This window comes from Balaenoptera physalus, assembly GCF_965194825.1.
Source record: "Balaenoptera physalus genome assembly, chromosome: 12".
Lineage (NCBI taxonomy): Eukaryota > Metazoa > Chordata > Mammalia > Artiodactyla > Balaenopteridae > Balaenoptera > Balaenoptera physalus.
Window position 1 is genome coordinate 16731817 of NC_138897.1, and position 17562 is coordinate 16749378.

General features: G+C 41.8%; 1 protein-coding gene across 4 annotated transcripts in view; it reads right to left on the reverse strand.

The window, feature by feature from the left end:
* The window catches only part of MALT1 (MALT1 paracaspase), a 59521-nt gene that overhangs the window by 41083 nt on the left and 876 nt on the right, over nt 1-17562 (reverse strand). For all 4 annotated transcript variants that reach the window (XM_082417956.1, XM_082417955.1, XM_082417954.1 and 1 more), the window contains exon 2: nt 9991-10157. In XM_082417956.1, coding sequence (XP_082274082.1) covers nt 9991-10157 — 167 coding nt within the window. The remainder of the gene's footprint in view (nt 1-9990; nt 10158-17562) is intronic.

Below are 17562 nucleotides of genomic sequence, written 5' to 3' on the forward strand. Positions count from 1 at the left end.
AAGAAAAGCCATGACAATGAGAAGCCTGTGCACCGCAACAAAGAGTAGCCCCCGCTCGCCGCAACTAGAGAAAGCCCGTGCGCAGCAGTGAAGACCCAACACAGCCAAAAATAAAAACAAAACAAATAAACAAATTAAAAAAAAAAAAGACCCGGCGCAGCCTAAATAAATAAATAAATAAATATTAAAAAAGAAAGGGCATATGAATGTCAATGCTGTGATTTAGCATTAAAATAAAACTATTCTGTAAGCAGAAAGGTACAGAAACAGAACAGCAGGATATAAATTTGATACATGTGATGCAAACAGTTCTCATCTGAGAAATGACTACCAGCATCAAAACTTGGAAAACTTTTGACAGGAGCTTCCTGTCAAAGATCCTGGAGTCAATAACACAATCCCTGCCCCCTCCCTCCTCCCTCTTTCTCAATCACTCCCTCTGGGGAAGCCTGCTGCCATGTCATGGGGACGCTTGGGCAGCTCTGCAGAGAGGCCCAAGCGGTAAGGAAAGCAACCTGGGCCTCCTGCCAACAGCCGCGTGCATGAACCATCTGAGAAGAGGATTTCCCAGCCCCCCTCAGACCTTCAGATGGCCGCAGCCCTGGCCGACAGCTGGACTGTCACCTCATGAGAGACCCTGAGATAAAACCACCCAGCTCCACCCCTCCTGGATGCCTAGCCTCGGAAACTCTGAGATAATGAACAGATGCTGTTTTTTAAATTTTTGGTTTTGGGATAATTTGTTATGCAGCAACAGATAACTGACACAAAAGGAAACAAAGCTAGGAAATTTTACATTTGCCAAGGTTTTAATACATAAACCTGGGTTAGTTGGCTTTCAGAAAGGAGAAAGAATCATTAAAACTTATAAAACTTAATTTCCCAAGCCTATTTGTATTTTGTTCCTCATGTATCCTGAACATGACCTCGTATCTTTTTCTTCTACAACCCATCAATCCAAAGGAACACAAGATTACCATTGAAGAGGAGATAGTCTAAATAACAACCACCTTAATACCTGAAAGGTACTAAACTTTCTAGGGAAAAAATAGTACGTAAGGTAAAATAGGCATGTGAAATCCATGCAGGAAAGATACCAAATAAAACCAAAATCCAAAATGAGTAAATATTCATTGCATACTTATTACATTTGAAGGTCTAGAGAAACCCTGGAAAATCTTTAGTAAATATAGTAGAGCCTCTCAAAAAAGAATTTAAAATTCTTGCCAAGGAAAAGCTTTCATATCCATTCATCCTTTATGTGGATGCCAAGTGACCAAAGGACGGCTGAAGTAACAGTTTTTCTGAATTCTGTAATCCACGTTGGTCAGAAAGTACGTGTTGAAGTCAGAAAATGGGATGACACTCTTACTGAAGCCAGAAAATTCACAGCACTGTATTTTAATGCCCTCATATACCATTCATCTGCCAGGAGAGACTGATATCACAACTTTAAGATACAAAGGTTCTGATTTTCAAAGTTTAATTGTGATAAGAGAGGAAAAAAAGCTGCAACAACAACAGAAGGGAACAAGTATAAATCTGAAAAATACAGGCGTTGTGGTATATTGGCTTTAAAATGTGGATGTCTTAAAGCCATCTCAAATGTAACATCCCCAGTCCCTCCTGCCACAAAATCTCCTCCTCCGCGAGACCCCCCCAGTCTTCTCCATCTCAGGGAAGATAAACCAGGTCCCGGCCTAGCCCCAAGCATCCAGTCACTCAGGACGGAAACTTAGCAGCCACGCCAAACCCCTCCTGCTCACGTCCTCCTTCCCCACGTGTAATTTAGCTGCGAGGCCTGTCGCTTAAGCTTTTCCACATCTCACCATCTTCAATGCCATGAGCTTAATCCAAGCCGCCATCCCCTCCTGAACTGAACTATTGTCACAGCCTGCGAACTTTCTTTCCTTACTTCCAACCAGCAGCCCAATGTCTTTTTAAAACATAAATTAATCCATATCACTCCTCTGATAAAACCCTTTACTGACCTCCCATTGGATTTAGAATAAAACCCAAGCTCCTTACATGGCCAACGAGGCCCTCGTGCCCACCGTATCCTTGCCCACCAGGCTCCAGCCGCGGAGGGCCTCTTTCCTTCGGAACACAAACTCTTTCCTGCCTTTCCACCTCCTGGTCCTCTGCTGGCTTCCCCCCTAACCCCCACTGTTTCATGACAGACTCTCTCATCATCCAGGTCTCCAGCTGGTCCAGGAAACATGAGCTACCTCCCCCTCTCCCCCCCCAGCATTATACTCGTCCCACTTTGTGGGTTTCACTGCACTGATCACCCGAAGTCCCGTTTCTTATTATCTGTCTCACTCTACTAAAACAGAAGCTCCTGTCTTAGCCACCAGTTTGCCAGAGGCCTGGAATAGTGCCTGGCATATGTGAAACGGTGGGTGTTCAACACATATTTGTTGAACGAATGTGTATAATAATAACAAAAATTACTATAACGGCAATTTACTGGCTGCTTTACATATGCCCGGCACTTTGATCTCTAACTTTCAAAATAATCATGTGAGTTAGATATTAACTAGATCTATGTTACAATGAGGAAAGTGAACTTACGTCATTTGCAGAAAGTCATCCAAATTACCCTGTGTAAATTATTAACTTCTCTGAGATTCCTTTTTTTCTCATTGTAAAATGGCAGAACCAGGATGCAAAGCTAAGTTTTCTTGGGCTTTAAAACCCTTTTGGGGGCTTCCCTGGTGGCACAGTGGTTGAGAATCTGCCTGCCAATGCAGGGGACACGGGTTCGAGCCCTGGTCTGGGAAGATCCCACATGCCGCGGAGCAACTGGGCCCGTGAGCCACAACTACTGAGCCTGCGCGTCAGGAGCCTGTGCTCCACAACAAGAGAGGCCGCGATAGTGAAGAGGCCCGCGCACCGCGATGAAGAGTGGCCCCCGCTTGCCGCAACTAGAGAAAGCCCTCGCACAGAAACGAAGACCCAAGACAGCCAAAAAATAAAAAATAAAAATAAATAAATAAATAAAATAAACCCTTTTAAGCCTTGGGTTATCCCAGTGATTTTTTTAAAATTTAATTAATTAATTAATTAATTTTTGGCTGTGTTGGGTCTTCGTTTCTGTGCGAGGGCTTCCTCTAGCTGCGGCAAGCGGGGACCACTCTTCATCGCGGTGCGCGGGCCTCTCACTATCGCGGCCTCTCTTGGTGCAGAGCACAGGCTCCAGACGCGTAGGCTCAGTAGTTGTGGCTCACGGGCCTAGTTGCTCCGCGGCATGTGGGATCTTCCCAGACCAGGGCTCGAACCCGTGTCCCCTGCATTGGCAGGCAGATTCTTAACCACTGCGCCACCAGGGAAGCCCCCCAGTGATTTTTTTTTTCCTTCCACCTTTATTGAGGTGTAAGTGACAAATAAAAACTGCATATATTTATGGGTGCACAACATGATGATTCAATATAGGTATACGTTTGTGAAATGTTTGTCACAATCAAGTTAATTAACACATCCATCACGTCACATAGTTATCATTTTCTGATGGTTCTTAATGCATCGCCCATGCTAATCCCATCTTTTGCCACAGTGAGCCTCTCTCACTGGAAGGAGGGTGTCAGGCAGAGTGCAGTGTCTTGTGCCATGGCAGTCCTTAAAAATTTACTGTGGCAAAGATTCTCTGCTATTACACAAAGAGACAAAAGATGAGAATGAAGGAAAGTGAAAGGTTTTCTCTCTAGAGGGTCTTACAAAGAAATGAATGACTTCAGAGGAAGGCGCCCATGTGACCAGGATGTTCTAAAAGCTTCCTTTGTGGGAGACAAGACTAAATGATTTTTAACAGACATTCAAACTCACAGTTGATATATCTGTCCTGTACCAACAATTTTAGTAGTCTAAGTCTTCAAGAAGCAAGCAAAGACATGTCTTTATTATTTACTGCTTCAAAGACTGAGAATTGAAAGGCACATTGTGATTTGGAACCTGCCCTGGTGAGTAGCACAGAGAGAAGTCACAACACCTCCCATGTTTTAACCACACATATTTCTTTCCACCCTGTCTCGTGTGCGACAGGGAACCACGCTCACCTCTAACCACCCTCGCGCAGCGCCCACTAGTCAGAACGTGCTGAACAAAGTAAGGAAGGACGATGGCACAGAGCTCTGGACGGTGTACCAAGGCAGACGAAAGTTCTATTTTAAAGGGTGAATGCACAGCTTCCTGGCAAACAAGCCTATTTTCAGATAACATCTGCAAAGAAGTCAAAGAGGTTACTTGATTTCCTGTAAGCCGGAGAGAATCTGACTGGGTCTGATGGAACATCAGGATTGTGCTTTCAACACGTGCACACCTGTGTGAGCAACCGGCTCAAGATATTACACAATAAAACTAAAACCCCTGCTGGAATCACTAAACAGATAAATGAGGGTGATTCTTTTTTTTTTTTTTTTTTAGAGGGGGTTGTTTATTTATTTATTTATTTGTGGCTGTGTTGGGTCTTCGTTTCTGTGCAAGGGCTTTCTCTAGTTGTGGCAAGCGGGGGCCACCCTTCATCGCGGTGCGTGGGCCTCTCACTGTCGCGGCCTCTCTTGTTGTGGAGCACAGGCTCCAGACGCGCAGGCTCAGTAGTTGTGGCTCACGGGCGCAGTTGCTCCACGGCATGTGGGATCTTCCCAGACCAGGGCTCAAACCCGTGTCCCCTGCATTGGCAGGCGGACTCTCAACCACTGCGCCACCAGGGAAGCCCGAGGGTCATTCTTGACCTGACAAAAGGATTCATCATAGGTTCCCTTTGAGTTGTTCTCTCTTACAATGCAGTTACTATCGAAGTAATTCACAGCTTTTCCAGGAACAGATCTATTGTGTACGTTACAGCGCATCTATTTTCAGAGGCCATGAACCAAAAAACTTTTTCTATCATCTTCCAGCTAAAACTCTCCCTCAACGTTATTTTGAACATTTCAAAACTACTACTGAAAAGCACCCCAGAGAGTCCCAGAATAAATACCATTCCTCTTCCTCTAACAACTTCCTCCCATTACACAACCAGTGTAATGGGGGGAAGTTGTACTGGTTGTGTACTTTCCTCTTACAGGTCAATTTACATTTGCATCTACTGTGGCTAAACCTGGTCTCCTACATCACACCCCTCATCCTTCTACATCATCAACAACTTCCTTTAACACCTTGGGGTGGAAGCCCATCCTTCTAGCCCTCACCACCACTCCCTTTCTAGCTCTTTTCTTCTTCTTTAATCTTATTCCCATTTATACCATCTATGCCTCTTTTCACTTCTTAATATCTTGCTTTCAGGAATTTCTGTTGTTCATGGAACAAGATGAGTCCCTTATAAGTAAGATCTAGTAGTTTAGTACTTTTTACTTTGGCAAGAAGAAAAAAATTGAAGTCTGTGGGTCAAAGAGAGAATTGAGGTAATAATCCATAACTAAGCCTCCCAAACAATCCAGAAACTTCCTAGTATTATGGAAGTGACATTGAGTTCAGGTCAGGGTCAGTAGACCCGGGTTCTAATCCCACTTTTGTAAATAACCAACTGTGATTCTGGCCAAATGATAACTTCTGGTAATCTCTTTTTCCACATAAATGTGTGCTCATATTTAAAATTTAAATGTATACGACATGGAAGCAACCTAAGTGTCCACTGACAGATGAATGGATAAAGAAGATGTGGCACATATATATAATGGAATATTACTCAGCCATAAAGAGAAACGAAATTGAGTTATTTGTAGTGAGGTGGATGGACCTAGAGTCTGTCATACACAGCGAAGTAAGTCAGAAAGAGAAAAACAAACACTGTATGTTAACACATATATATGGAAGCTAAAAAAAAAAACAAACTCCCAAAAAATGCTTCTGAAGAACCTAGGGGCAGGACAGGAATAAAGACTCAGACGTAGAGAATGGACTTGAGGACACGGGGAGGGGGAAGGGTAAGCTGGGACAAAGTGAGAGAGTGGCATGGACATATATACACTACCAAATGTAAAATAGATAGCTAGTGGGAAGCAGCCACATAGCACAGGGAGATCAGCTCGGTGTTTTGTGACCACCTAGAGGGGTGGGATAGGGAGGGTAGGAGGGAGACGCAAGAGGGAGGAGATATGGGGATATATGTATATGTATAGCTGATTCACTTTGTTATACAGCAGAAACTAACACACCATTGTAAAGCAATTATACTCCAATAAAGATGTTAAAAAGATAAAAATAAAATAAAATTTAAATGTTCATAATAGTACTGTTCTGGGCTTTCACAGAATTGCGAAGATAAAATGTGAAGTAAAGGTATCCTGGAAACGAAAGAATAATATTCAACTATCTTTGCTCTTGTCTTAGAGACAATGAAAGTAATAAAAAATTGGTATCAGAAACATAACAATGAGTATAGTACGAGGAATTAAAGAAGAAAAATGAATTGATATGAGAAAGGGGTGGGGAAAAATGGAAAAGATGTCAGTGAAATCACATGACTCTGCCGGCACTTCTGAAATGTCTGCACAGCAAAGCTCCTTTTATACGAGAATGAAATAAAATGGCAGCATCACAACACCGGAGCAGAAAGAACCTTGGGACCCACCTAATGAAACCCACGTGTAACGTGTTAATTCTCTCTAAACATCCCCCACTGTCTAGCCTCTGCTTAGCCGATTCCAGGTCAGAGCACGGCTTCCTTGGCAACCAATCTCGTGATGTGCAGGACTCTAGTTGACAGAGGCTACTAGTCAGCGCGCAAATGGTTTCTCTTAAACAAAACTCTAACTGATGGCGCTTATACATCTGCGCTCAAATGGTTTCACTCAAAACAAAAACATCTCAAATGGCACATCTAAGTTTATCTGTATTTGCCAAGGTTACAGATGCCAATTTTGGCTGCTTCGAGATCAGAGTCTTTGACCCTTAAATAAAAAAATAAATAAAGGTCTAAGTAGAGATGGGGGAACCCTCCCCAGCTACTTCTGAGCCACCAAAGCAAAGACATCCAAGAAACTCGGTACCACAGCCATCTTCTATGGCCATCTCTGGCTGTCATTCCACAAACAGCTGGGATGGAATATGACAAAATCAGACTAAAATAAATCTGAAGTTTCCCCTTCTCCTTGTATTTAGGCCTGAAAGACTTGTTCAGAGGTTCACAGCATCTTAGTCACCCAAAACCAGGGCTCTCTATAACGACAATCAGGTAAAAGTCATCAGGCTCTATGTGGAATAAGAACTAATGTCTTCTTATGAAACTGCACTACCAAAAAAAAAAAGAGATAAAACGTTAGATTATTCCTACTTTGTATTTTCACCAAGATTCAGGAATACATTGAAAAGGAAAAACTGGAGATTTAATATATACTTGTTTTTATGATTGTACCGGATGTGATGAGTTACATGTTTGTCTCCCCTACTAGACGATGAATTTTGAACATGCAGGAACTATTGTTTTAATTCATAGTACCAAGCACAATGCCTGGAATAGCAGAAGTATTAGAATACAGTAATGTTGATTGAATGAGCAAAATCCCAGATTAAGTTGATTCTATCAGAGCTTGCATTCCTAATATAATTACAATAGTTTTTATTCTCAATGTCTTTATTGAAATTGAAATAAAAATTATTCTCAAATTCTTACATTTCTATATTCTAATGTATGTAAATACAGTAAGTTTTAGATTATCTAAGTAAGATTCAGGTAGAAAGCTAACTGTAAATTACTGAGTTTTTTTAGATCCCCAAATATTTCCTCTTAAATCAATAATTAACATTCAAGTAACAACTGACTTCTAATGAATACTATATAGCTAACGAATACTATATGGCTAATATGACATAAAACGTCACAGAAATAGTGCATAAGTGGTCATGTAGAAACTGCTGTCTTTTTCCTATTCTCCCCTCAAATATGAAAGAGTCCCAGGGGATAACTGAAAAAGCCTGTTGGCCCAGTATCAGAACGATCTGCACAGGGGAACACTGATGGTAAAGCGCTGATCCTACTATTTGGAGAGAAACACCAAGAGCAGAAACAGATTTTTCCAAAGAAGATGACTGATGTTTATTAGGATGGCACTGTATTCGCTGCTGGCCTACCACATCAGAATAGAAAATGCTGCTAAAAATTTCAGGCACATCATTACACACAAATGAACATGTGACTCAATTTCAGTCAAGCCCAGTTTCATACATGGGAAACTTTGAAAACTTGGAGACCTTTGATCGCAGGCCAGTGATCACACCACAGACCATGAGATGCGTGCGCAGCCTCCGTGGTCACCTACGCGCAACTCAGCACAGCGTCATCCCAGCAGCTCCTCCAAGTCTGAGAGGTAGAGGACGCTGACTCTCATGTTATAGACTTGGCAACAACGGTGGAGTAATTAAGTGCAATCATTGAAAAACATCATGAGACATTAAAGTTATAGTTAATTCCCAAAGAGGTTTCTTAAGTTTTCAGAGGCCCCGGTGAGTGTACAAAGTCTGAGAACTTAGCGGCTGAGTGCCCTAGACTGGCAGATTTCCATTGCCACAACTCCTGGGTACTTCTGAGACACTGGGGATACAAAAATTAATAAATGTCACCTGAAGAAATAATGTACTGTTTGGTGACAGAAAGCAATTGCATCTAGATGGGATCTGCATTACCCCAGGGCTCTTGTATGAAGAGGCACGCATCTGTCAAGCATCAGATACAGTGGGTAACACAAGAGAGGCGTTTATAGAGGACCTATTTCATCATCTGCACTAGGCCTGGTAAAGCCAGGGATAACCTGAGAGTCCAAGTTTCCTGGCTCACAATCCCGGGTCCCTTCCATTTGTAGCAGACTTTTCAGTTGCTCCCCCTCACATCCCCAGCATCCAATTTTGTTTGGCGATCCATGAGGTTTCTGGAAAGCTAACTGAACCCACTCCATTCCTGGCTCTAAGCCAGGGGAACTGGCACATTCCAACTCCCTGGCTGGTGACAGGTAGAGGGACAGGCACGTGGCCAAAATCAGTTAGCTTATTAGGGAATCCTACGATTTTTGCTGGGACAAAGGTTAATGCAAGGAACAGCCAGTAGACATCCTATGACTAGGTAGAAAGTCAGCCCTGGGAGGAAGCCAATGACAAGAAAGAAAGAGCAAAGACAAAATCCAACTCCTTGGAAACAGGGCTGGCCCCTGCCTTTCTCGAAGCCCAACCTGCTTCAAGACTTTTCTGTTGGAACCAGCATGCTCCCTTTATTACACCAACTTGAGTTGGGGTTTCTGCTACGTGTACTTGTCAGTACACCACTACAACACGTCTCTAATTCCCCAAGCCCCCGAGAAAGAAGGCCTGCAGCGCCGCTGCCATCACGTGACTTGGATGACATGGTCCCTCCTGCTGACGTCACGGTAACTGACCAACTCCATCCACGGTTGTGGAAAGAAGGGACTGTTTCCTACTCCTCAAATATGACCTTGGAAGTGAGCAACCTCACTCAATATCGGTATATTCAGGAAAAAAAAAAAATCATGTGGTTGAGTTACTCAACGTTTCGAAAGCACCATGTTGGCAAAAAACTTCAACAATAAACATTTGTTACACTTTCTCTCATTCATGTACATACATATAAATAAATGTGTGTATTTACTTTCTTGGCTGCACTATTTCAACACAAGTTATAGAAACCTTTCCCCTCAACACTTTCGCATGCACCTCCTTGGAATAAAGACATTCTTCTATAGAAGTAGAGCACCATCGTCACATGATAATTCCCTAATGTCTAATATGCAGGTTATACTCAAGTGATTCCAATTGTCCCCAAAATGTCTTCTATAGCTGTTTTTTTGGAAAAGCAATCCAACAAATGTTTATGCACTGTATTTGCTTTTTATGTGTTCTTTAGTCTCAACCTGGGGGGGAAAATGAGGCTCCATATATTTACATGTTTCAAAAATACTTAACACAATTCATTTGGTCAAATGAGATATTTTCCTCTGAGTCTGTCTCCATGAACTCCTGGAGAACGTGCCCACGGGAAACACGTACCTGGGGGGCTGAGGAGCTGAAGGACCTCAGTGTGCTCCATAGTTTGCAGGAAGTCGCTCAGCTCCACGACCGTACAGCCTTTCTCACCCAGCAGCTTCAGCAAACACAGGCTTGGGCTGCCTTCAGGCTCCAGGACCTTAAGAGAACACTGCTCCAAGTCTAGACAACTGCAAACAACAAATTTAATTCAGGTCAACAGATTTTCTTCAATATGATCTGCCTGCTATATGTTTGGCCCCGTCATGGGTGTTGTAGAGAATAAACGGCAAGTTGTTGAGTGGTGGGGAAAACGGTTTACATTACGAATGCTACTGTCCCTTTAGACGCAGTCTCCTAATGGTGCTCATCTTGAATAGCAGAAGTTGGCAAACTTTTCCTGTAAAGTGCCAGAGAGTAAATGTTTTAGGCTTTATACGGGCCACAGAGTCTCTCCTGCATATTCTTTTCTTGATTTTTGTTTTGTTTTACAATTTTTAAAATATAAAAAACAGGGCTTCCCTGGTGGTGCAGTGGTTGAGAATCTGCCTGCCAATGCAGGGGACACGGGTTCGAGCCCTGGTCTGGGAAGATCCCACATGCCGCGGAGCAACTGGGCCCGTGAGCCACAACTACTGAGCCTGCGCGTCTGGAGCCTGTGCTCCGCAACAAGAGAGGCCGCGATAGTGAGAGGCCCGCGCACCGCGATGAAGAGTGGCCCCCACTTGCCACAACTAGAAGAAAGCCCTCGCACAGAAACAAAGACCCAACACAGCCATAAATAAATAAATAAATAAACAAAAATTTAAATAAATAAAAAATAAAAAAAATAAAAAGCATTCTTAGCTATACAAAAACAGGCAGTGGCCTCAATATGGGCCATAGGCTGCTGTTTGCAGACTCCTGTTCTATATGTTTCAACACAATTTTGTCTTAAAATCATGAGCTTTTCTTTCACAAGCATGTCTTCTTTACCCAACTAGATACCAGTACTCGTTGCAAGCAGACACCCTATCATATATATATATATCTTTTTAAAATCCCTCAATACCTAAAATTTCGTCTTGCCCATATGAATTATTCATACTGAAATGCCTGGAAGCCTGGAGGGAAGGGGTCAAACATAATGGTACCACCGCTGTGGCAGAGCCAAGGTTAGTTAGCAAGCTTTCATATGACTTAAGATATTCTTAGTTCACATTCATTTTGATCAGTTTTAGTAAAAGGCTGCCACAGCATTTGTATAATGGTCACCCAAGATTTATAATTCTGTGATGAAGTTGGTTATTTCATGAAGAAGAAAATGGATCCAACCAAAATAACTTCAATACTAATATTCTATCTCACAGGATTGTTAGAATTAAATTAGACAATCCATGTAAAAAGTACTTAGCACAGTGTGTGGCTAATAAGCACTCAGTAAAAGCTAGCTCTTATTATGCAATAAAAGTATGGGAATATTAAAAGAAGACTAAGGGGACTTCCCTGGTGGCGCAGTGGTTAAGACTCTGCCTGCCAATGCAGGGGACACGGGTTCGAGCCCTGGTCCGGGAAGATCCCACATGCCACGGAGCAACTAAGCCCGCGCGCCACAACTACTGAGCCTGTGCTCTAGAGCCCGCGTGCCACAACTACTGAAGCCCACGCACCTAGAGCCCATGCTCTGCAACAAGAGAAGCCACCGCAATGAGAAGCCCGTGCACCGCAACGAAGAGTAGCTCCCGCTCACCGCAACTAGAGAAAGCACGTGTGCAGCAACGAAGACCCAATGCAGCCCAAAATAAATAAATAAAATAAATTTTTTTAAAAAAATAATTTTTTTTGAGTAATTACTGTTTTGGTAACCAGATAGTGTCCTCCAAAGCCTCCAGTCACTAGGTATTCTTTTCTAGGTATTCTAGCTAAATTTGTATATTCAATACTCTATCCTTGTTAAATGTCAATAATCATATTACAGATCAACCATTCCCAATTCTGGGCTGTACACTCTGGCAGCACAATCTGAAGTCCATGGCAAATTGATAAAGGTAAGGACAATAAGACTGTCTTTTACTCTAAGATTATCTTTCTTATTTTTAAAAGTGTTAAAGTGTCCTTTCTTTTATGAAATAATGGTGACTGCAATGGTAGCAAAAACAAAAGCTGAAGGTGCTGCTACAATATTTTGTAAAATTTTCTTTTACTAGTCCCTGGAATGCCCAAGGAACCAGTATTAGACACAATATAAGGATTACCCATTTTTCAAATAATTATAATATGAAATTTATAAAAACAAGGATGCTGTATGCTAATTTTTTTATGATTCAGAAAGGTTATCAAGATCTGATACATGAAATTAAGATGCCATCTTGTCAAATGCAACCAAATGGTGCTTTAATCTTTATATTAATATGGAGAAAACTAAAAACAATTTTACTTTCCCCCCACCAAACGAAGAAAGATCAAATTGCAATAGACGACTTCTCTTCCAATACAAGAGGCACTGGAGAAAAACAAGGTGCTCTCTCTTCTTTCCTTTTACTGATTTTCCACATGGGCACCGGCTTTCAGCTAAGATGATGTTTATACATACCCAACTTTTCTTTCTTTCCTTTTTTAGTTACATTCCTGTAAGGCTGTGCTTTGAAGTGGTTTCTACCAGCTCTAATTTGAAATTTCTGATTTAATTAAAAAGACTGCTTTCTTACTGAAACAAACAGACTTTGCTTAAAAAAACCTATATTTATCTTTACTTTTAAAAATGTATAATCAAATAGAACATATTGATATTATACACCTTTTAGGGTACAAACCATGGCACTGCTTTTAGATTCTTTTGTTTCTCTTGGTACATTTACACTTCAGAATCATTATTCATTAATTCAACAACTACTTATTAATCACCTAAAATAGGACAACCATTTTTTCTAGGTATTTTTCTAGCTGCAAACAAAATCCCCCATCCTCCTAGATTTTTCCACAGGAGAGGGACAGATATGTGTACACACACAGAGATCTGTGCATCCATCGATCCAACTGTCCTAAGTGCTTTGGAGAAAAACAAAGCAAAGCAGGGGGATAGGTAAGGCTGGAGCAGATGTAGGGGGTGATTTTAAATAGTGTGATCAAAGAAGACCTCACTGAGAAGGTGACCTTTTTAAAAAAAATGTAATCAATGTTGTTTATTTTTAAAATTTTTATTGAAATATAGTTGATTTACAATGCTGTGCTAGTTTCAAATGTACAGCAAAGTGATTCAATTATACATAAATATACAAATATATTCCTTTTTTACATTCTCCTCCATTATAGGTTATTACAAGATATTGAGTATAGTTCCCTCTGCTATATAGTAGGTCCTTGTTGGTTACCTATTTTATATATAGTGGTGTGTATAGTTTAATCCCAAACTCCTAATTTATCGCTCCCTCCTTTCCCCTTTGGTAACCATAAATCTGTTTTTTACATCTGTGAGTCTATTTCTGTTTTGTAAATAACTTCATTTGTATCATTCTTTTAGATTCTACATATAAGCAATATCATATGATATTTGTCATTCTCTGTGAGAAGGTGACTTTTAAGCAAACACCTGACTCTTCAGGGAAAGGAGCCAGTCTTGTGGTTCATCCGTGGAAAACATCTCAGGCTGAGCAAACAGCAAATCCAAAGGCCCTACTGTCTTCAAGGAAGGGCAAGAAAGCATGTGTGACTAGAGCTGAGAGAGGGAGGGAGACACTAACAGGAGATCAAGTCCAAGAGCTCACTGGTAGCTAACTGGTGTTTTTATTCTGAGATGGAGAAGCAATGGGAGGGTTTTGAACAGAGGGAGGATAAGACCTGATTTAATGTTTTAAAAGAACGATTCTTGCTGCTATATTGAGAACAGACTGGGATGGGGAGCAAAGCAGGAGGCGGAGAAGTTAGGTGGCCATTGGAACAATGCAGGTGAGAGATAATAGTGGCCTGGACCAGGGTGGTCGCAGGGGACGTAGGATTCTAGACACATACTGGAGGTATGGCAGAAGGGATTTGCTGATGCAGTGGATGTGGTATATAAAAGCGGAGTCAGGAATGACTCTGAAGTTTCTGGCCTCAGCACCTAGACGGATGTAGCTGCCCTTCACTGAGATGCAGAAGACTGCAAGACAAAGAGGTTACGGCGGAAGACGTGTTAAGTTTTGGACGTGTTGCATTTAAGATGTCTATTAGTCATTCAAGAGGAGATCTACACAATGAATCCAGGAGTTCAAAGCAAAGACATGGGCTGAAGATGTGAACTGAGACTAATCAACCTAAATATGTGTAAAGCCACGAAGACTTAAGGATAACACCAAGGCGGGGATTAGGTGAAGAAGTCTAGACAAAGAGATACACCTAAGCCCTAAGGCATTCCAAAATCCAAAGATGAAGAGGTAGAGACTGAAGAGAGAGGGACAGGGGGAAACCTTCCTATCATAAAGTGCTCGAGGGCAGGATTCCGTAGCTAAAAGAGCCTCTTCTACATAGCAAGTATGCACTGGCTGACTGTCTTCCCTGGTCCATGTCCCAAAGTCCCATCTCTAAGCTCCCTCCTTCATGGAATTTACACACTATTAGAGCCTCTTGAAAGCTCTGCCATCTTTGGGGCTCGAATGTTCCATGCCTCCGCAGAATTCATATTGCTTGGGCAAGACACTCAGAACCTGTGCTTATCTACACTGACAGCAAAGGGCGTTCAATATTAAGGCAGTTTGGAATGCAACTAGGGCTGAGTTTGTTTAGGGCACTCCCACATGTTCATGTTTTGGGAAACTAAACTATATGCAAGGATTTATCCTGAATCACCAATAACCATCTGGAAACACTCCTTATCCCTGATGGGACAGTTCAGAGGAACTCCTGTGGCTTATTTATTAAATTCTTACCTAGTCTGAGGAAAGTTTAATAGAGTGAGGGAAAAAAGTGAAAAGAAACAGAATAGGCAACCTTCTAGGATTTTCGGGCTGTGAACCCAGTGACTCTGCAGAAAGCGCTGCACATCCTCGTGGGAACTGTCATCCACTTGCACTAGATTCACTATAATTCCTGCGTTTGACACTAGAGAAAAATGCTTTTCGGATCTTTTACTATTGTAGATGCTCTTTTGCCATCGGTATGAAATCGTTTTAAAATCACTGTTTTAGTCTTAAATAGAAAAAGCACCGCCAGCTTACTCTGCCCCCTCAGTTGTCACTCCCCAGCCTCCAAGTTCCCAGGGCTAACCTTCTGTTAGGTCAGTTTAATTCTTCTGATCTCAACAGGTATGTGAGCTTAATGTTCTCCAGTTCTCCAACCTTCAGGGTGGCCTCCACTTTCCCCAGCACAACTAACCTGCTCTGAGCTAACCTTCACCATCCTGGAAGGCTGGCCAAACTCATCTGTCTCCAGTAAACTTCCCACCCTGAAATCCCCAGCTTCCACAACTTCGTGCCCTTTGTTGCTTGTCTCCTCTTGCTGGGCAACTGCCCTCTCTCCATACTACCTTCACCAGAGAAGTGGTCTCAAACTTTTCCATTAGTTCCTCAAACAAAGCTAATACCATTCTATAGCCTTTAACAAAACTTAACTGAAGGCTTAGGGAGGAAAACTGAGCACCTGATGTCGGGTATGCACTACTTTTAGATTCCATCAGCCATGCCTCTTCAGTGGCAGGGCCTTACTGATGTTCTTCTCCCTCCTTCATGGCCAAATAGGAGTGCTCACTTCAGGAGAACCTTCTTCAGGAAAGGCCAGAGCCCTCCCTAACTAGAGTAGTAGTTAATTTCACAAATCAACCAATCACAGGTCTGGTAATCTGACCCCGCCCCCTGCCCACGAAGAAGACAGCTGTTTATGTTATTGTAAGTCTAGAAATTCAGAAATCTCTGGACCTAGAATAATAATACGTATCTTGGATTTTCTTTGCACAGCCAAAAGCACAATGTATTCTTCCTAGAACAGGAAAAAAAAAAAAAAAAAGGGGGGGACTTCCCTGGCAGTCCAGTGGTTAAGACTCTGTGCTTCCAATGCAGGGGACACGGGTTGGATCCCTGGTTGGGGAACTAAGATCCCACGTGCTGTGCAGAGTGGCAAAAAATTAAAAAAAAAAAAAGAAAGAAAGAAAAAAGTATGCCATTTGCTCAACTTTGCAAATTTACCACTTCTTGATTCCATCCTCACATCATTACTCCACCGAACAGCCAAATAATCCCAAATCATCATTATTCTGCTTTAACCTCAAACTCTTTGAAACTCAAGGTTGTGGTGAGAGTTAAACACTTAGTTGCCTGGTGTATATATTGTTTAATAAATGATAAAAACCCACTGTTATTATTCACACCCAACATAGCATCTAACATATTATTTGTGATTGTCTCAGAATAACAGTCTATTACTGCATAAGCCCTTATAAGTAGGAGCTAAATATTTGACATCTTTTTATCTTCTGAAACATTTGCAAAAATCGGGCACTCAAAAAATGTAATTTTGAATGAATGGTTCCCCTCTCAATTCAAAATTATTTATAGAGTGTCTAAGATAGGTTCTATGCATAACATATAGGATCTTAAATCTTCCTGTTCTCGAGGAGTTTATAAAGACATGTACAAATAATTATAGAACAAGACAAAGGTTGGTTATATGAGAAGTTAAAAAAACTGCCAAGGGGTTCAAAGGCAGACCCAAATCATAACAATGATCTAGAGCAGTGGTTCTAAGTGTGGTCTGGGAAGCCCTACTGCAGTTCCTGAGGCCCTTTTCACAGGATCCCCAAGGTCAAAATGACTTTTCATAATAATGCTAAGATGTTATTTATTTTTTTCATTCATTCTCTCAAGAATGGACATTGGAATATCCAGTGTTACCTGACCTGTGACAGTGCAACAGACTGAGTGCAGAAGGAGATAAAAGATGCTGGTTCTCTGGGATTCAGCCAAGACATTAAAGAGATTTTCAAAATGCAAAACAATGCCACTTTTCTAACTAAATTTTTTGTTTTGGAAAAGTTTGTTTTTCCACAAAAACACATCATTTCTGTTAACATGTAATGAATTATTCTCTTTAAATATTAAAAAATTCTTAATTTTAATTTCTAATATGGTAAATATCAGTATATGTTGTATGTATGTAACATATAGAACCCACATTAAAAACTCTCGGGCGGTGGGGGGGGGGGTTCCCTGGTGGTGCAGTGGTTAAGAATCCGCATGCCTATGCAGGGGACACGGGTTCGAGCCCTGGTCCAGGAAGATGCTGCGGAACAACTAAGCCCGTGCGCCACAACTACTGAAGCCCTCACGCCACAACTACTGAAGCCTGCATGCCTAGAGCCCGTGCTCCACAATGAGAAGCCACTGCAATGAGAAGCCCACGCACCACAACGAAGAGTAGCCCCCGCTCGCCGCAACTTGAGAAAGCCTGTGCACAGCAACGAAGACCCAACACAGCAATAAAAAAAAAAAAAAAAAAAAAATCCCAAAACCCTCTGGGGTCCTCAATAATTCTTAAGAGTGTAAAGGAGTCCTGAGAGTCTTAAGCCCAGTTCCAAGCCTGGTAATAGGAAAATGGTTTAAAATCTCTCTACCTGCACGTCCCCTTCCTAACCTCCCTTAAGTCTTCTAG